The sequence below is a fragment of the Diachasmimorpha longicaudata genome, chromosome 18, assembly GCF_034640455.1.
Source record: "Diachasmimorpha longicaudata isolate KC_UGA_2023 chromosome 18, iyDiaLong2, whole genome shotgun sequence".
In the NCBI taxonomy this organism is placed as follows: domain Eukaryota; kingdom Metazoa; phylum Arthropoda; class Insecta; order Hymenoptera; family Braconidae; genus Diachasmimorpha; species Diachasmimorpha longicaudata.
The window spans coordinates 729635-749639 of record NC_087242.1 but is presented as its reverse complement, the minus strand read 5'-3'; the positions used below and the strand labels follow the sequence as shown (position 1 = coordinate 749639).

The 20005-nt window shown below is 44.1% G+C and overlaps 4 protein-coding genes across 4 annotated transcripts in view; 3 read left to right on the top strand and 1 right to left on the bottom strand.

Annotated features, from left to right (window-relative positions):
* Positions 1-20005, top strand: part of LOC135170878 (uncharacterized) — a 371576-nt gene that overhangs the window by 16509 nt on the left and 335062 nt on the right. The window lies entirely within an intron of this gene.
* LOC135170765 (uncharacterized) lies at positions 886-4158 on the top strand. The gene is made up of 2 exons (XM_064136823.1): positions 886-1351; positions 2146-4158. Exon 2 carries the CDS (start codon positions 3253-3255, stop codon positions 4156-4158), a length of 906 nt encoding a protein of 301 aa, XP_063992893.1. The 5' UTR covers positions 886-1351; positions 2146-3252.
* On the top strand, positions 4255-6335 carry LOC135170764 (uncharacterized). The gene is made up of 4 exons (XM_064136822.1): positions 4255-4600; positions 4645-4901; positions 4954-5698; positions 5773-6335. Exons 1-4 carry the CDS (start codon positions 4255-4257, stop codon positions 6333-6335), a joined length of 1911 nt encoding a protein of 636 aa, XP_063992892.1.
* Positions 6631-11713, bottom strand: LOC135170886 (uncharacterized). Its single transcript, XM_064137044.1, has 2 exons — positions 7109-11713; positions 6631-6752 (listed from the first exon to the last, which is right to left on the bottom strand). The coding sequence occupies exon 1, from the start codon at positions 11698-11700 to the stop codon at positions 10960-10962; it is 741 nt and encodes a 246-aa protein (XP_063993114.1). The 5' UTR covers positions 11701-11713; the 3' UTR covers positions 6631-6752; positions 7109-10959.

Here is a 20005-nt window from a genome sequence, read left to right as displayed (position 1 = left end):
GCGACTCTCCAGAGATGGTAAGTACCAGTGTATATATTACAGTGGTGTTACCGCGGGAAATGAGTGCTGAATCCTCGAGTTAACCTGCGTGGCACGAAATTGCGTCGCTACCTCACTTCAAGGACGCCAACGACAGGACCAGCGATTTGGAGGATCGAGAACCTTCCAAACGCCTGGAAACGCTACTTTATTTACTAAGAACCAAAATGTTACCTTAAGTTTTAAAAAAAATGAAAAGATTTGGTTCAAGGAGGACGAGTAAGGTGTCTCGCCAAGGCGATTGACGCAGCTACCTTTTTTCTGCTACCTTTTCATGTTATCTACGCTACCTATGCTACCTGATAATCGTTAAAAGTTTGGAATTCCGGTTGGGCATGGGGACGTTATCTTTTTGCTACGTTGGTTAAAAATTATGGTTGGAATTCCCACAAGGAGATCAAATAAAGATTTAACATCGGAAAAGAAGAAATTGACGGATTCAAATATGTATAAATTTGAGACTGATCCAGACCACTGGGTCGATCGGACAATATCGGGAGGATTCGGTAAGGGGCTCGCGTGCCAAGGGGGGCTACGCTGACCTCACTTCTCTTCGTGTTCATCCGTCAACTAAATCGCATCAAATATCGGGATCTCATCAGCTATATTTGCTTGTGGCTTTTATCGGGTTAATGCATCTTTTCTTATCGTTTTTTTTTGGTGTCTCATCATTGAAACTTATCGGTTACAATCATCATCAGAAAGTGAACAGTCATCACGTGTAAATATTGTACAGTAGGGTTAAATTAAAGTGATTCGCCTTGCGGATCAATCCACGGGTTTTTTTTTATCCCATTGGAAAACTATCTCACCACTTCCGCTTCCCATCCACCCTACCCGGTTAAATTCATCAAATCCCTAACAAATGGTCCTTCGAGCCGGATATGGAAGTGTTTGAGTGAAGTGGCTAACAATTAAAATATTAACATTCAAACTCGGAGAAACGTGGTGACGTCATCGATCGGGAGTGGGGGAAAGCGATCGCAACAGAGGAATGTTGTTTTGATTTCGACGTGCGCTCGAGTTTCGAACAACTGGACAGTTTTCATCTCGTAAACACGAATATCACAGTAAGTCGAAAAATATTATCAGGGGTTGTCGTCACCAAAAGGTGATGACAACTGCTTTGGTCCTCATCGGGCGGATCTCTGCAAAGACACACATCATTGCCAGAAATGCAAGGGCCCACATCACACCTTGATCCATGATGGGTCTATCGAACATCGCCAGGAACTGGAAAGACAGTCGAGTCGACCATCAGTTCCAGCAACGGAGGAAAACCAGGGAGATCACGGAGCATCCGGATCGAGAGGTTAAGTTTTATTTTTTTTTACTCTATTTTGGCAAATGATACGTCCCACATCTGGTTGTCTTCATCCCTAGGTTCATCATCAACATCATTGTTATCACTCAAATTAATTGAGCGAATTGTTTTCTCTTGTAATTAAAATAAATTACACAACACGGTTTTTTTTTGTTCCACTAATGCTCACATATATTTAACTCACTTAAGGTAATAACACTTTCAATTTCTTAAATTATGGAATTGAGGGACTGGCTGTCCTGTGGGATACTAAGACTCGAAAAAGGGTGTGAAAATTATATCTATGTGTCGATTGACACGGTAAGAATAATACTGAAGGTGTCTTCCCTTCCAATCCTCCTCTTTTCGTCTTGGTGTCCAAAGTTTTCTTGAGGGAAATTGGAAGGGGTCTTCAATCTGCTGCTTATTGGCTGTCCCTTTTTTTTGAAGGGTCAGTCCGCGAGGACTGAGCCCCCTTTTTTTTATAATGCACGTGGCACCACTTCAGACGACAACGAGAGAGTCTTTGGGGTCATTCCAGTTTTATTAGCGGAAAAGGGTCATAAATCAAGAATTGTCTAGAATTCTAAGATTTCTAGACAGGGAAAGGGCATAAATTAGGGGATTATTGCAGAAAGGTAAATGTTGTGCGTGTTTAATTTGAGTTCCCCCAACTTCTCTCTCGCTGGCGCGTGAAATGCCCCCACGTGCACGAAACCTTTACAGCCATGACTACATGAAATATTATTAAAATATTAATGTTGCTTATGTGCTAAATTAAAATCATTAAATTATGTTAAAAGATAAGCCAAACGATCATCTGGTCGTAACAATCATCATCACCGAGGTCAACGGAGACAGAGAGGACTTACGACTCTCTCAACTCTTCAGAGATCTCACAGGGGAGTGAATCAACATCAAAGGCATCGGGATCAATTAAGAGTTCAATTAGTCATCTTCAAGTACCAGCATCGTCATCAGCGAAATCAGAGACAACGGGGTTGTCCTCTGACATCAAGGTCACACATCAATCATCATCAAATTCAGCGAGTTAACGGGTTGTGCTGTTGGCAACCAAAACACTTGCATCAACATCATCAGGTTCTCATCATACGGTCAGGCTTCTGATTGATAAGGGATCAGAGGTCACATTCATCACTGATCAAATGGTTCTACTTCTTCTTCGTCTTCGTCGATCATCATCAAATCTCAGAGTCTTTGGAATAGGAGGCCTGGAATCACGGTTGAGTCGTGGAGCAGTAACGGTCAAACTTCAATCTCGGTTCAACGATCAACATCAGATCGAAATCACTGCCCACATCCTGGCCAAGCTCGCATCAACATTACCATCAATTCTTTGCGCAAAGGAAGAGGCAAATCATCTTCAACATCTTCATTTGGCGGATAACAACTATCTCAAACCTGGTCCTATCGACATCATCATCGGAGCTGATCATTATGGTCAAAACATTGGGCATGAGGTTATCAAATCTCCGGATAATCAACTTGTTGCGCAATAAACCATCATTGGCTGGATAGTTTTTGGGACGGTCTGCTGTACAGACTGCAAGCCAAAGTCTTCTCTAACTGCAGTACGAGAGTCTTCGACTGAGCAGCTGTTGGATCTTCTTAAGAAATTCTGGGTCCAGGAGGAACTTTCATCATCTAAGGAAATTCTTCTCAATCAAGACGATCAGGAGTGTGAATTGCATTTCAGGAACACACATTCAAGAGACAGTGAGGGACGGTACGTAGTACGCCTTCCACTCAAAACATCAGTATCAGCATTGGGAGAGTCTAAGACACATGCTCTACAATTGTTAAATCGAACGGCGAAGAAACTGGAAGCAAATCAAGAGTATGGGAAACTCTACAAGGACTTCATCAGGGAATATGAGGATCTGGGACACATGAGACGTGTCTCAGAGGAATCAGAACCATCAGTGAGCTACTATCTGCCTCATCACGGTGTCTTGAAGGAAGACAGCATCACCACAAAACTCAGGGTCGTCTTCAACGGTTCCAGTAAGACAACATCAGGAGTGTCACTCAATGACATACTTCATGCAGGAGGAAAACTGCAAACGGAAGGCTCAGACGTTCTCATCTGGTTGAGAACTTTTCGGTTAATCGTCGGAACGGACATCGTGAAGATGTTCCGTCAAATCAATGTTCATCAAGGCGACTGGGATCTTCAAAGAATCCTATGGAAGGATGAGGAGGGGAAAATCATCACATATCAATTGACAACGGTGACGTATGGGCAAACGTGTGCACCATGGTTGGCTCTACGAGTTCTTCAACAACTAGTGGAGGATGAGGGACATCAATATCCACTAGCGGCTGTCTCTCTAACAAAAGGGAGATATGTCGACGATATCTATGGGGGAGCTGATTCTGAGGAACAGCTCAAGGAACTCATCAATCAGCTCATCAATCTTTGCATGGCGGGCGGCATGCCACTGCAAAAATGGATCTCGAATCAACAAGGAATCCTACAGGATCTTCAATTATCAACAAAATCAACATCGGCGGTAGAATTCGAGGACAAGACGGTCAAAGTATTGGTATTGTGCTGGAACCCTCATTCAGACAGCTTCATCTATAAATCAAGGAAGCCATCAACGGAACAAATCAACAAAAGGACAATCCTCTCAGAGATCGCCCAGATTTACTATCCTCTGGGACTCATCGGACCGGTTATCATCAGGGCGAAAATCTTCATCCAAGAGCTGTGGCTTCTCAAAATTGGTTGGGATGATCCACTGCCCTTGAGTCACATCAAACGTTGGAAAGAATTCAGGAAGGAATTCTGAGATCTGGATCAAATATCAATCCCACGGTGGCTTCAAACATCATCGACTTCAAGCAACATCCAACTTCATGGGTTTGCTGACGCTTCGAATCAGGCAATGGGTGCCGCAGTATACATCAGAGTGGACAATCATCAATCTGAGCCATCAATCATCTTGGTGAGTGCAAAAACCAAAGTCGCAGCACTTAAGAAAATGACAATTCCTCGCTTGGAATTGACAGCTGCTGTCATCTTAACCAATCTGGTCATCTACATCAGGAAGATGCTGGAGAAAGAGAATCTACAACTCTTTCTTTGGTCTGACTCCACGGTGGCGCTCACATGGATCAATGGACACCCATCACGGTGGAAGGATTTTGTTCAGAATCGAGTGATCAAAATCCAGAATTCATTACCAGCAGCTGAATGGAAACATATCAGGGGAGTCGAGAACCCAGCAGACTGTGCATCACGGGGATAATCACCGGATCAACTCGTAAATCATCAGCTGTGGTGGAATGGTCCATCATCGCTGAAATCATCAATGGAAAACTGGCCATCATCAACATCAATCGAATCTACGGCAGAAGCAGCACTGGAGGAAAGGCCAGTGTCTGCACATCCGGTGGCACTGAATCTGGAGAGACCTCAAGATTTCTTGGAGAGGTACTCTACACTCGACAGGTTGCTCAGGATCTCGGCGAGAGTTCTGAGAGTCATCAACAACATGAGAGGGGAGCCAGTCCCAAGAGAATGAGATCTCTTGCCAGAAGGACTGGAGGAGACCAGAATCTTTTGGATCAACTATACACAACAGGAGAGTTTTGGACAAGTCATCAATCGCCTCATCAATGGACAAGACATCGCAAATAATCATCCAATGGCACGGCTGATTCCTTATCTGGATGAGAATCAGACCATTCGCCTAGGCGGGCGGCTGAAACGATCAAATCTTCAGCCAGAAGCCAGGAACCCATCAATTCTACCAAGACAATCAAGGCTCACATCACTGGTCATCGAAGAGGCTCATCGGAAAACTCTTCATGGAGGAGTACAGGCGACGTTGGCACACATCAGACACAAATATTGGATCATCGGGGGTCGTCATCCTGTAAAATCGCATATTCGCAAGTGCGTCATCTGCGCACGACATCGAGCCATCAGGGGACAGCAGCTTATGGGACAGCTGCCTCCAAGAAGAATCACATCAGCACGGCCATTTAAACACGTAGGGGTGGACTACGCAGGTCCTATGAAAATCAGCAGATGGAGAGGAGCAGGAGCTCGACAATATCATGGGTACATCGCAGTTTTTATGTGTCTGGCCACATCAGCAATTCACCTTGAACTGCTCACAGATTTAACATCACAGGCATTCATCGAGACATACAAACGATTCACTGAAAGGAGAGGTATCTGTGCTACACTTAGCAGTGATAATGCTAAGACATTCATGGGAGCAAACAATGAGCTGGGCAGGCTTTTAGACGAATCAAGGAAGGAAATTCATCACATCATCAACGAACTGGCATCAAACGGCACAAAATGGACCTTCATCCACCGCAATCACCCCACATGGGTGGGAAATGGGAAGCTGCGGTGAAATCTGTGAAATTTCATCTAAAAAGGCTCACAGGGAATTTAGTACTCACGTACGAGGAACTCAATACACTCATCATCCAAATCGAGGCGCAACTTAACTCGAGGCCTCTCTGCGCTCTATCAGACGATCTTGATGACTACAGAGCCCTCACACCTGGACACTTCATCATTGGGGAACCCATCAACGCATTTCCAGAGCCATCACTCATCAATCAGAAAATGGAAGGTCTCACAAGGTGGAAAATGATCGCAAGGATCGCTCAGCAATTCTGGGACAGGTGGTCAAGGGAGTGTATGCATCAATATCAAACCATCTACAAATGGAAAAGATCAACGGATGACATCAAGGTCGGAACACTAGTCATCATCATTGACGAGAGGTATCCACCAACAAAGTGGCCTCTAGGACGAGTATCACGGGTTCATCAAAGTGATGACAATCTCACAAGTGTGGTAGACATCACCACTGGGGCAGGAGGTGCAAATACCTACACCAGACACATCAACAAGGTGGTTCCGTTACCAGTCAGCACAGAGGAGGAAGTACCAGAGGATCATTCATCATCCTCCGATGATGAAGGCGGGCGGAATGTATAAATTTGAGACTGATCCAGACCACTGGGTCGATCGGACAATATCGGGAGGATTCGGTAAGGGGCTCGCGTGCCAAAGGGGGCTACGCTGACCTCACTTCTCTTCGTGTTCATCCGTCAACTAAATCGCATCAAATATCGGGATCTCATCAGCTATATTTGCTTGTGGCTCTTATCGGGTTAAGGGGTTACATGGGTTTCGTCGGGCAAAAAACGGCCTTTTTTCAATAATTTTTTTTGCATGTAAGAAATGAAATATTTAGATGAAACTTTTTATTATTTAAAAGATACATATTTACTAAACATTTTGTGAAATTTTCAAAAAAAAATATCAAGATGGCGGCCATTACGACGCCATTTCCGGCAGTCCCTCGGAAAAAAGGTGCCTCCGCGTTGTCAGCAGAACTTCTTTCAGGATTATCTGAAATGAAAGGAAAAAAATCGTGTTTTAGTAAAGACAATAAACTAGATATTGGACGAAGGAAAAAAAAATGTAAATTCGATTTTTGGCAGACATTTTTATAAAAAAATGCAAATTTTGATGAAAATTTCTCGAAATTTTTCAATTTTTAAATAGTTGTAAATAAAAAAAAAAAATCCTTCGTTCAAGACCTTGTAAATAATATCTCGAAGACTTGTGTAAAATTTCATTAAGATCGGTTGAGTAGTTCGCGAGAAATCTTGACAACCGACTTTGAAAACATAGTTTTGAGAAAAACGCGTTTAAAGTTTTGGAGACAATAAAAGTGGGGAAAAAAATTTTTTTTTTCAACTTACATTGAATCGTCGATTCCTGGGCCATAAAGTAGAGAACCTGCTGCAGCTGCAATGTCCAGGGCATCCTTTTGCTCCTGTCGATGACGAACCCTGGCTTATCTGGGCTCTAGACACTTTAAACGGCTCTAGACACTTTGAATTACCTGACCTGGAGCGTTCGTCTTTTCAGGGCTGTATCTCCGAAACTATTACTCGGATCAACTTGAAAATTTAGGACAATATTCTAGAGATGTTATAGAATTTAATAAGACAAAAAAAAATCGATTTTTTGAAACCGTGAAACCCATGTAACCCCTTAATACATCTTTTCTTATCGTTTTTTTTTGGTTTCTCATCATTGGAACTTATCGGTTACAATCATCATCAGAAAGTGAACAGTCATCACGTGTAAATATTGTACAGTAGGGTTAAATTAAAGTGATTCGCGTTGCGGCTCAATCCACGGTTTTTTTTTTATCCCATTGGAAAACTATCTCACCACTTCCGCTTCCCATCCACCCTACCCGGTTAAATTTATCAAATCCCTAACAAAATATCTTCGCTAACTAGAAAAATAAGCTACCTATAATCAGAAATCGTACCTATCGAATTTAGGCAGGAAAGCGGGCGATATCGCTGAATGACACAAATGGCGGTACAGACGGTGTATTTGACGAATTATCGGCGACTCGAATTAATTGCGCACATTGAACGTGACCAACTCGTTATTTGAAGTATTAAAGATGAGTCTCGAACACACGAAGTGGTATCGTTATGCGTTCATTCACATAGTTTAGTATAATTCATCAAATTAATCGACAGCTATCTTAATCCGTTAATAGTTCCCGTTAGAGATCAGTCCCATTCCGGGGGAATTAATTATTAATATCGCGAGCTACCTATTGTTGAACTACCTTCATAACCGCACTCGCTCTGAAAAATCCGGTAAGCTACCTATCTCGCTCTCTCTCGGTTTCACGCTACCTGTACCTCTTCTCTCTCTCTCAGATTCGTGTCTAATTCCTGACTCGTCACCCACTTGACCTGGCTAAAGAGGAATATTTCGAGTAAATTCCATAGTTAAATAAATTCGCAAGGGATCCCTTTAATTATTTAATTCTAAAAAGTCCGGATCTCCTAGACTGAATTGTTGTCATTTAATATATTAAATTATGAGGATTAAAAATAAATTACTGATGATTAATCAAATTCGAATTAACCATTTATTGTCCATTATTAGCCTACGCCTGTTCCTCATCTAGAATTAAGGATGAGACACTCGATTTCGATTCCGATCATGGGTTTTCATTGTTCTTGTTTTTCTCGTCCACGAAACCACCCCTCTCTCCACGACCCACACACTGAGCAACCGCGCAGTCCCGTACCCGGACGTAATCCACATTTCCAAGTATGGTTTTCGAATTCCGTTTTGTCGTTAGTGGATCTTGGGGGATAATTAGTAATCATTTTCTTGATTAAAGTCTGGTTTATCTGCGGTTCGTCGATTCCGCGTCGTTAAAAATCGGCTGGCGCCCTAAATTATTTAAGAGAGGACACTTGAGCTGCTAATTTTCCCCGAGATCCCGTTTATGTATTAAGTTTTTGGGGTTACGGATTTGTCGAATTACCAGAACGAAGGTAATGGTTTGGCCAGGTTTATGGATAGTCGAGACATTTGGATGTTAGGGTATTGAGTTTTCGCTGAGGCCACAGGAAAGCCGTTACAAAACATACAGAGTGTGTAACGGTTGCGTCTACCTGCATGAGTATTTTCCAAACAAATTTCTTAGAATACAAGCAGAGGCAATATACCTCAGACAGGATATCGGTCAGGGAAAACGCAGTCGAAAATCGCGATTGAATGGCTACTGTGGCGCGAACATTGCGAGAATCATCGAATCATACATGTCGCGCGAACTCGTGAACACCGGACGAAATAAGGATGCCGTCTAGCTAGTTTTTGGGTGCTGTAAGAAATTTTCAAGAATTCCTTAAAACATGCCGGGATCCAAAGAAGATATCCAGAAGGGGGTGAGTACACAGAGAGAGAGCGAGAGAGGCTTAGATATAAGTTAGGGAAAAGAAAATTGGGAATTAGAGTAACCGGGAGAATAACTCCCCAGTTCATGCGGGTAAAAACCCGAGAATTAGATAGGAAGGAGTAATAGGAGTTTGTGTGATCGGAAACATTAGGGATGCGGGGACCAAGGGGAATTCCCGGTTATGAGCCAAATTTACCGAACTACGTGGAATTTCCTGAGGATCACTCCCCCCGTTTAGATTTTTTTGGATACGTGTAGGAGTACGAAAAATACCGCTCGATTTAGGGATCAAGCAGGAGGGGGAGATACGTTTTGGGCTTAGGGTGGCAGACCTAGGGGCCTAGAGCAGTCCTAGTAACCCCTAGGATAGCCAAAAGGCTGAATTTAAAATAAATAATAAAAAGTTAGACTTTAGGGTAAAAATTAAGGTTCCCACTTTCCTCTGATCCTCGAGAAAACAACCAGAAGGATCTAATCGCGTTCCGTGGACAAAATGTTTAAGGATAAAGGGAAAAATAATAATAAAGAATCATCGTCCGATCCAGAGATGCTAGGAGGGTAGAGAAACCCCATTTGAATTTTGAATGCGGTTGGCGCGCGTGCCTCTGGTTGACACAGAGACGCCAGCGCCATTAATACCGAGCACGACACAACTCGCCTATTGTGATTATTCCATTGTCGGAAAACACGTGTGACGGACGCTAAATATTGAGGTGCAAATATAAATAACATTTGAGTGCAATAAATAGTGAAAACTTCTCGTCGACGCGACATCAATTTAAGGAGACACCCTGGAGACCAAAAGCCACGAGTTTTGTTCGAGGAATAAGGTCAGGGAGATCATCCGTTGGATTTTGGCCGGTCGTCGCCGGTCGACAATAAAACACGTGGGTAACGAGCCACAGGTGAGATTGCATCATTAATAGTTAGGATAGAACTAAGGAGAGTATTTGCGATTTTATTTTTAACTCCTCATCTCGATGCCGTCAAAATTAATTCATATTATTTTTAGAGAATAAGATCTGCGTTTATAGAAATATGCCACTTCCCTGGGCGAGGGGAAGTGGAGAGAGTTTCTTCCCGTCTCCCTTGGGCGAGGGGTGGCGGAGAGGGAATCGCCCAAAAACAATGGTGCCGGACGGCACAGATTTTAGAAATAATTACAGTAGTAAGTGGGCACGATTGGTGAATTTTATTCCAGGAATCGTCCCCCTTCCCCCTTTTTCCAGACGTGTCCGAACACGTTTTCCCCATTGTCCTTTGAGGAGGACGTCGCCGCTCTAGGGCCCCCTGGGGTGAGGGTCCCCAAAAAATGTCATTGTTCGACAGGAAGTGGGTGGTGGGTGGGTGACGAAGGAATGCGAGCAGGTCGCAAAACACTTAAAACCATCCCATTGTTATGCAATGGAATGTTGTTCACGTGTTAAGGGAAACTGGCCCATTATTTTTTTTTAGATGGAGGATTGCGCAATGCCCTTGTATGAATGGCGTAGTAAATGGATGCTTTTTTTTTTACAGGTTTTTAGGGCAATAAATTTTCCCTTTCTATGGAAGATCGTTGGAAAAATTCTCAACGATGTCTCCTTTTTTTTGACTATGTTTTTCTCTTTCTTTTTATTGCGTGTTTTTTCCTTTCAAAAGTTTTTTTTATCTAAAAGCCAATAGCTTTTTTTGCCTTCCGTCTTTTTTTTTTATACCTGAAAAGATGTTGAGGGTTTTTGTAATAAATAATTCAACATAGGGTTTAAATTTTATCTTTTTTTATATTTCATAAAATCGTAGGTTCCATTTTACAAATCATTTACATAAAATCATATGTGTATGGTTTTTTCAATATGAGGGCATTCTGTAAGCCCCTCCCGCGAATTTATCTAAATAATTAAAACAATTATGGAAAAATTCTCCAAATAATTGGTACAAATATGCGAGATTGTCGTGGGGTATTGTACGTCGGAGATCATCGCGAGCCATGAGATACATATTCTCGAAATTTTTGCGTATGCGATGATAAAGATCCTCCGTGGCAGGCATTCTATTATATTCCATATAATTCATAGCAATGCCTGTAATTGATCGTATAAGCGATTCGTTATATTCCTTGAGAGGCAATGTCTCCAAGAAATCCAGCCACTGATTAATCCATGCAGCTTTGTTTTTCAATGTAATGATGCTCTGCCCCATCATCATTATGGGAGTTTGATTTGCATCATCATTGCGAACAGAGGTCACGCAGGGATTTTCAAAACTACGGTGGAATTTCACGTTTATGGCCCCAAATTCCTTTGCAGGTACATTGTGGTTGATCTTTGGGTGAAACTTCTCAGGGTCAAAGTAGTCGGTTACGGCATCCAAATCGTTGAAAAAAAGGGTCCATTCTTCTCGTGTCATTGACAATATGGCGCGTTTCGGGCGTACGCCCATAAATTGCACAACCGGGACGAATTGACCGAAACACGTAACTTTTAAGCCGACACGAATTTGTTTTGTCTCTGATCTATTCAAAGATATAACTTGAGACAATACCACATGCTGTTCAGCATCACTGAATCCCTTTTGTTTGGTACTTTCCATGTTGAAAAAATGATTGGATGAAATCGGGACGACTGATTAAAATCCACCGCGAGCACCCGCGTTTTATAGTGCTACGTATGAGAGTGGAGGGGACAGAATCCCCACTAAGCATATGACAGACCTATAACCGTCAAACATTATCCCCCACCGCAGGGAGTTCTGCGGCGGCGGCGTCACACATGCGCCCCACTTTCGCGGTGTTTGTATGTTGCGCGGTACCCCCACTCTTACCATGCAGCCTTCCTATACCGATTTTTTTTGTTAAATCGAGTGACGCGTTTGTTGTCACTCGTTAAAAGGCATTGCAATAGTAAAAATGTCTAAAAACTTTGAAACTTACGCTTTAGAGTCCCTTAAAAAATATCTCGCGGATCGCAAATCGTATGAGGGACGACAAGAGCGTCAATTTCGCCAGAAAAGAGTACGCGTATGTGTTGATAAATATACAGATGATGATTACCTAGACAGTGAAGATAGTGATGACATGTGCATTCCAGCAAAAGCGCGGAAAATCGCGATAGGGTCAGGATTGGAATGCGAAGTGGAAGATTTCCTTGTTGATCCTTCTTGCGTATGTAAATATAAATTCCTTGGTGAGACATGGAATAAAATCCATATCAGATATCGCAGGGATAAATTACACTCTCAAGATGAGAGCATAGACATGTGTACGACATTTAAAGTATGTTACAATGAAGAACCTGCAGAATCTAATAGAGAAATCGAAGCAAATTTTCAAATGAGATATAATCCTCCATCACTGAGAAGCATTGCCATCGCGAATTTATTAAATGAAAGGAAATATGCGAAAAATGCAAATACTTTGGTTGTGGTTACTAAAGCAATTGTGCATAATAGTGATGTTTTATTACATAAAATGTCGAAGTCAAATGGTTTTTTCGACTGCATATAACACACAAGATTATGCAAAGTAGACGTGGGGGAAAAACTCTATTGGTACCACCTTTTTAGGGTGTGTGAGGAAGAATATTATCTCCCTGCGGGGGAGGACACATTGGTCTACAAGAAGGGAAATGGACCAATCATTGACTTTTCCTTTCAATAGCCAACAAATGCAAAACAAGTGGGGGGGAGCGAAAAAAGGAAAACTCGAGCATCCTTCCTCATCAGGTATTCAAAGCACCCCCCACCAAGGTCAAATTTTCAAAAAAGTGTGGACAACTTAGCCCCTCCTCTAAACTAGGGATGCATCAAGGAACCCAGTGAGATCATTTTACTGCATTTGCGTTTTTTACGTCAAAATGGCATTAAGTCAAGTGGACTCATCTCCAAAATCCAGTTACCAATCAGGTTATCAGGAGGATCCTCAAGATCACCAAGACGTTGCCTTTGAAGGACCTGGTCGCTGATGATCTGCTGGAGGAGTCCTCGAGAACAACCGTCGTGGCCGTTTCCAGCCATGCGAGGCTACCTACCCAGCAACACACGAGCTCAGTGGCCTCAGAGCTTACTGAGCTGCGACAAGCGATGACCCAGCTGATCACCCTGAACCAGAGCATGGCCAAGTCCATCGAGAGGTTAGGTCATGCCGTCAACAGAGGCAGGTCCAGGTCACGTCACCCCTCTACATCGCGACCAAACTCACCAGCTCCAGGAGGTATGTGCATGTACCACGCAAGGTTTGGAGATCAGGCACGTAAGTGTCACAAGCCTTGTAACTTCGTATCCTCAACCTATGGCCAACTATCGAGCCGGGGAAACTAAAACCGCTGTCGTCAGTCATGGCGGTAGGCGACAGCGACTTCAACAACAACAACCCGGACACCAAAGAACACCGCCTATTCTTCACCGACAGTATCTCCCAAATCAGGTTCCTCGTGGATTCCGGATCCGTCATATCCATAATTCCACGAGAGAAGCGAGAACATAACGAAAAACCAGCAGATTTCCAATTATATGCAGCCAACGGAACCATCATTCACACGTACGGACAGCGAGTGTTCAACCTAAATCTCGGTCTCCGTCGTGCCCTGAAGTGGCCCTTCACCATTGCGGACGTGAAGACTGCGATCATCGGTGCAGACCTGCTGGCCTACTATGGTTTACTCATCGACATCCAAGGTTGCCGTCTGGTCGAAAAAGTGACCAGTCTCAGTGTCACCGGCACCTTGCTCGAGACCCCAATTTTCAACGTCTCTCCAGTCGATAAAGCCCGGCAGTTACCTCCATTCTATACGGGACTGTTGCAAAAGTATATTGATGTCACCAAACCTGCACCGATCCCCTCGATCAGCTTCAGCAGCCCAGTTGCACACCACATCCCCACCACAGGCCCACCTGTAGCCGAGCGCCCACGTCGTTTAGCTGGCAAGAAACTCCAGTCCGCCAAGGAGCATTTTGACCTGCTCTTACAATTCGGTGCCATTAGGCCTTCCAGCAGCCAGTGGTCCAGCCCCATACATATGGTGGCCAAGAAAGACGGCGCATGGCGTGCAACAGGTGATTAAAGACAGCTCAATCGCCAAACGTCACCCGATCGCTACCCCATCCCGCACATAGAGGATGTGATCGAGCGCTGCCATGGTAGTAGCATCTTCACCACCCTAGACCTGGTGCGTGCCTATCACCAGATCCCAGTAGCTGAAGAGGACATCCCCAAGACTGCGGTGACCACTCCCTTCGGCCTTTTTGAGTTTTGCGGCATGCCACCTGGATTGTGCAACGCCGCACAAACCTTTCAAAGGCATATGGACAATTTGCTACGAGATTGTCAATTCGCTGCGTGTTACATTGATGACATCATCATATATTCCAGGACTCCAGAGCAACATCAACGCCATGTGGAAGCCATCCTCAAGCTGCTTCTCAACAACCACCTGACGATCAACCCAGGCAAGTGCCAATTCGCTCAGGAGGAGGTCCTATACCTGGGGTACACCCTTAACAGGCATGGCTACTGTCCACCCACCAACAAGGTAGAAGCAATTTTGACCTACCCCAACCCAGATACCATCGACGACCTCCGGAGATTCCTCGGCATGGTGAACTACTACCGCCGCTGTATCCCTCTGGCCGCAACGATCCAGGCCCCCCTGAACGAGCACCTGAAGCAGGCCAAGAAAAAGGACAAGCGCAAAGTCCCTTGGACCCCGGAATCGGAAGCAGCCCTGGAGTGTTGCAAGCAGAGTTTGGCCAAGGCCACCAGGGCGTCTTTTCTGTCAGCATCAGCCCCTCTATCTCTCGCCACTGACGCTTCCGATTCAGCCATCGGTGGCGCCTTGGAGCAACTCGTCGATTCTACATGGCAACCATTAGGTTTCCTCTCGAGGAAGCTGAGCCCTACTGAGCAACGCTACAGTACTTATGACCGTGAGCTACTCGCCATCTTCTCCGGTATTAAGTACTTCAAACACATAGTCGAGGGTCGTGAGTTCTTCGTGAAAACGGACCATAAGCCCCTCGTCTACGCGTTCCACCAGCGGCGCGAAAAAGCATCACCCCGACAAGTGAACCAACTGAGCTTCATCTCCCAATTCACTACTACCATCGTCCACGTAAAGGGTGAGGACAACATCGTCGCTGATGCTCTGTCGCGAGTATGCACCATCGACATGCCCAGAGGCCTTAGCACAGATATCATTTACGAGGCCCAACAAAACGACCAGGAGCTGGCTCGACTCGTCAACAGCTTCAACAAGGCGCTGAAGCTCCAACCTCTGATCGTCGAGGGGTTCGAGATTTATTGCGATATCTCAGCTGGACGACTTCGCCCCTTCATACCGGAGGCTTTGCGTCAACAGGCCTTCGAGGTCGTGCATAACTTGGCGCACCCCTCTGGACGAGTGACAGCACGACATCTTAAGGAGAAATTCGTGTGGCCAGGCATCAAACGTGACGCCATTCGTTGGACCCACGAATGTCTCCCCTGTCAGCGCTCCAAGGTGCAGAGACATAACCGGTTGGACCCTATCCACATTGACGTGCCCTACAATCGTTTCGACCACGTCCATTTGGATATCATCGAACTCCCTCGTGTGAACGGACTGCGCTACTGTCTGACCATCATCGACAGGTTCACCAGATGGCCCGTGGCAGTTCCACTCTCTAACATCGAGGCTGACACGATTGCCACAGCCTTTTATGGACACTGGGTAACGCAGTTCGGCACTCCGCTGACCATCACCACAGACCAAGGAAGCCAGTTCGAGTCCAGACTGTTCACTGCTCTCGCCTGGATGATCGGAGCCAACAAAATCCACACCTCTCCGTATCACCCTCAATCAAATGGGATATTGGAGAGATGGCACCGGACAGTTACGGCTGCACTTATGTGCAACGCCCCTACACCATGGCCAGAGCTGCTGCCGACCATCATGCTCGGCCTGCGGACCTGCATTAAGGAGGACCTTAATGCCTCTCCCGCTCAACTCCTGTACGGCATCGAGCTCAGGATCCCAGGCGAATTTTTCACCACGACAGACATGCCAGCGGAGCCAAACTTCTTTCAGGAGAAGTTCAGGGAGCATATACGCAAAGTGCGCCCAACCCCCACGGCTCACCACGTCAAGAGCAGATGCTTCATCCTGAAAGAACTCTACACCTGCTCACACGTCTTCGTGCGAATCGACGCCGTCAGGAAGCCTTTGGAACCACCCTACGCTGGACCCTATCGAGTTATAAAACGAGTTGACGATCGAAACTTTATTGTCGACGTCGATGGGGTCGAGAAAAACATCTCGGTCGATCGTCTAAAATCAGCCTTCGTCGCAAAAGTATCTGATTCGACTACAGAGGACGAAAATCGACGAGACCGGAGCTCCAGCCAACCAGCATCTCCAGTTACTGTACCTGATCCTCTACCATCTACCTCAATGGACCGACCGGCGAGAACGTATTCCCGAAAAAGGTATCGTTCCCTTCCCCTTCGGGCAAGGACACTGGAGGGGGAGTGGATGTGGCGTTCCCCTCGTTACCAGCAGCAAGCCCGGCGGCTGTTTTACCGACGCAACCTCATCAGCGCCGCCAGCGCAAGCAAAAGCTTGTCCCTAGGCGCGACGATGTGATGTCCTGAGCTTGATAGGCAGTAGATGTCACTAAACATCATTAATCTTAGTCCGCAAAATTTAAATTAATCTTAATTTTTATATTTTTAATCAGTGTCGAAATACGCACAAAATAAGTAGATACAATGGACAATTGACAATGAACAATGAAAACAACACCACCAGTGTGGGAAAAACCGTTACGCATAAATCTTAACATCTTGAGTTTAACTTTCCCATTTATTTACCCGTAAAATTCGTTGGATAAACATTTTCTCCAAACCTGAAACTTGAGAAGGAAATCATAAATCTTCGAATCCATACAGTCTAGGTCGTAAAGTAGCAGTTCTGTTGTTGCTCATGTTTTGATTCAACACGTGTGAGGTCTTCTTTGTCCATTGTATCGAAAGCTGAGGGTCTGAGTCCCTTGACAGAGAAAACGCGATGTCACGCGTTTTCCTTTTCCCCGCTTTCCTTATTCTACCCCTCTTCCCTTTTTCTCGACCAAGTTGCGTGCGCAACATATAGACTATTGGGAGTTGTAGGACCCAACCCTTGGAAAATTAGTTTAAGTTTAGCTTAGTTCGATTCTAACTTGTTTCTTTGCCGCTTCTCTCTTCAACTAGTTAATCGCCAAATTGCCGTCTAGTTTGGGTTGTTAGGTTCTCTGAAACTTTATTAATAATTCGAGACTCAATCTAAGATTTAAAACTTATTAAATAAAGTGTGTGTTACGTGCTCTCCTAAGCACTGCTGTTTGCATTGATTTTATTTGGAAAACCTGAATCCAATTATTTCCTTTCAACGAGTTGACATCGATGGAGTCCTCATTAGAGGTTTAGCGGCTGACGGATCTACGGTTTTCAAAACTTTGGCGTTCAGCCTGGTGAGAGGCGCCACAATCCTCCTGGTAACTCAGGTAGGACATAACAACGACGACTGAGTTGTAACACGTCACAGCTGCAGCCAAAGCATCTTTTGGATTTCTAAGTCTCTAAAGTTTTTAATAAAGACTATTTGTGGTAGAATTATAATTATTCGTGTTGTGTAATCCCGATCCGGTTTCCGCATGAATGAACATCATTAATCCACATAAACACTGTAGGGCCCATTTTTGAAATAATGAATATCTAGTGAACAAAGAAAATTAAAAATATGGAAGTTGGATATCAATTATCAACAAACGATTCCCTATCCAATGATAATAACTATTCGAGGCTACAAATAAATAGTGATCGAGTGGCGGGATAGCCCCTACTCATTAAATTGTTTAATTAATTATTAAATAATGAAGACCTACAAGCGTTTTTAGTGCATAACAATATTATACATAAGTACTACAATCAATCTAAATTGATAAAATACCTCATTTTTAAATAAACAGCGTGCGCCAACTAGCAGCAGTTAAATCGTGGTTTTTTAAAACCATAGGGCAGAGTCGCAAAACCATCAAGCCGCCGTTTTGGGCCTGTCGCACGTATGATCTTGCTCTCAGGTTTCGCGATGACGTTATGATACACTGTCCGCCGAATACCACGATAATCGATCTGGTAGGGATCTGCTTTATCGACAACGAGCGCGCGAACCGAGTCGTAATGAATTTGTTTACGCGATTCATAATTCAGTCTAACCCCTTTTATTTTACTAATTTCCGCGATACTGCCGTCCGGTTTTTTTACGTGATAAGTGTAAAGTTTAGGGCCCCCAGAGACAAAAGAAGTAATGAAACTTCCTTCTCCGTAGCCCTCTACCTCGTCGGTAAAATCCCCTAGAAAATTCCCTAGCGGTAATTCATTTGATCCATCCCTGACGTAAAATACCGAATCTGTATCATAATATAAAACACGTTCTTGTTGTTTTTCTAGATTAGAATATAACTTTAGACGCGCGTGAGCGGTTGTATAAGCCGCAATAACGACATTAGCCTTAGTGGACATTTCCGCGGCTTCGTTTAAATGTTTCCAGGACATGAAGAGAGTGTCGTTATCGACAGGAACAAGTCCTGTTACTTCAATTTCAGGATTAAACATTATATTTGCAAATTCCTCGTGTGTTCGAATAATAGCTTTTTTTGTCAAGTTTTCCCTCTCCCCAAATTTACCCCAGAGACAGTTTAAACGGAGTTTTGCTACTGCTCTTAATCCGGCATTCTTTTGAATTTTATCCTTGTCAAGTTTTATACCTTCTCGCGTCTCATATTCAGCAATATATCGATCCTTTGATTCATCATCTACACACTCGGCAGGCCAATCCGAAGCCTCTTGTTCGCGTCACAGGATTATAACGCATAGTTCTCTCATACTCCCAAAGCTCACTAATTTCTAATATTTTACACCCCATTTCTACGGCTTCACGAAGTTCTGGAGCGACCTAAGTTCACAAAAACTCGACATCAGCGGGATCATCATGAGGGCAATTGTCCTGTACAAGATCATCGCAGCATGATCGACAGAGAGGGAACAGTAACTTTCCATGGGCTTTTACTGGTAAAACAGGGTGAAATAATTGACGAGGGGGTAACACGCGACATTTCACGAGACCTTCTATCCGCGAAATATTATTATTAGGGCATATAAGCTGACAATCACGCCCCACATGAACAGTGGGCTGTCCGATTGGGAAAATCCCTGTCTTCAAAACGTATGGGTATAACGAACAAACGTCAACATAGCGGATTTTTTCATTATCTTTTACATCATAATGTGTTACGGTATTTCCTGTTCGTCCCCCGAAAAATGCATCGCGAGGATCCAGGGCTATAAACATCTGCTGATCAACGTTTTCTATAAAATTCGCCAACGCGCGATCTGTCTTTTTTTGACGAATAAAATCGCATTCCCACATTTCAACGACTTCATAACCCGAGTGTCGCAATTCCCGTGTAATCGCCTCTGTTCTCTCATATCGACTCTCTAGTGTATCATTGTGACTTAACTCTTTATCTCTATTGAACTTGAAACACCGTGGGCATCCGTGCCAATAACATCCGTGGAACTGATAGGCATATTTCTTATTATTATTCGCGGTATCCTCCCAAAAACCATCTAGACGCAGGCCTGATGTTGTTCTGTGCTCACGAGTTCGTCCGGATTGTATTATTCGATGATTCTCGCAATGTTCGCGCCACAAGAGCCATTCAATTGCGATTTTCGACTGCGCTTTCCCTAACCGATATCCTCCCTGAGGTATAATGCCTATCTGCTTGTCTTTTAAGCAATTTGTTTGAAAAATACGCATGCATGTAGAAGCAATCGTTACACACTCTGTAAAAGGACAGACATTTCCAGCATTCATAATTAGTT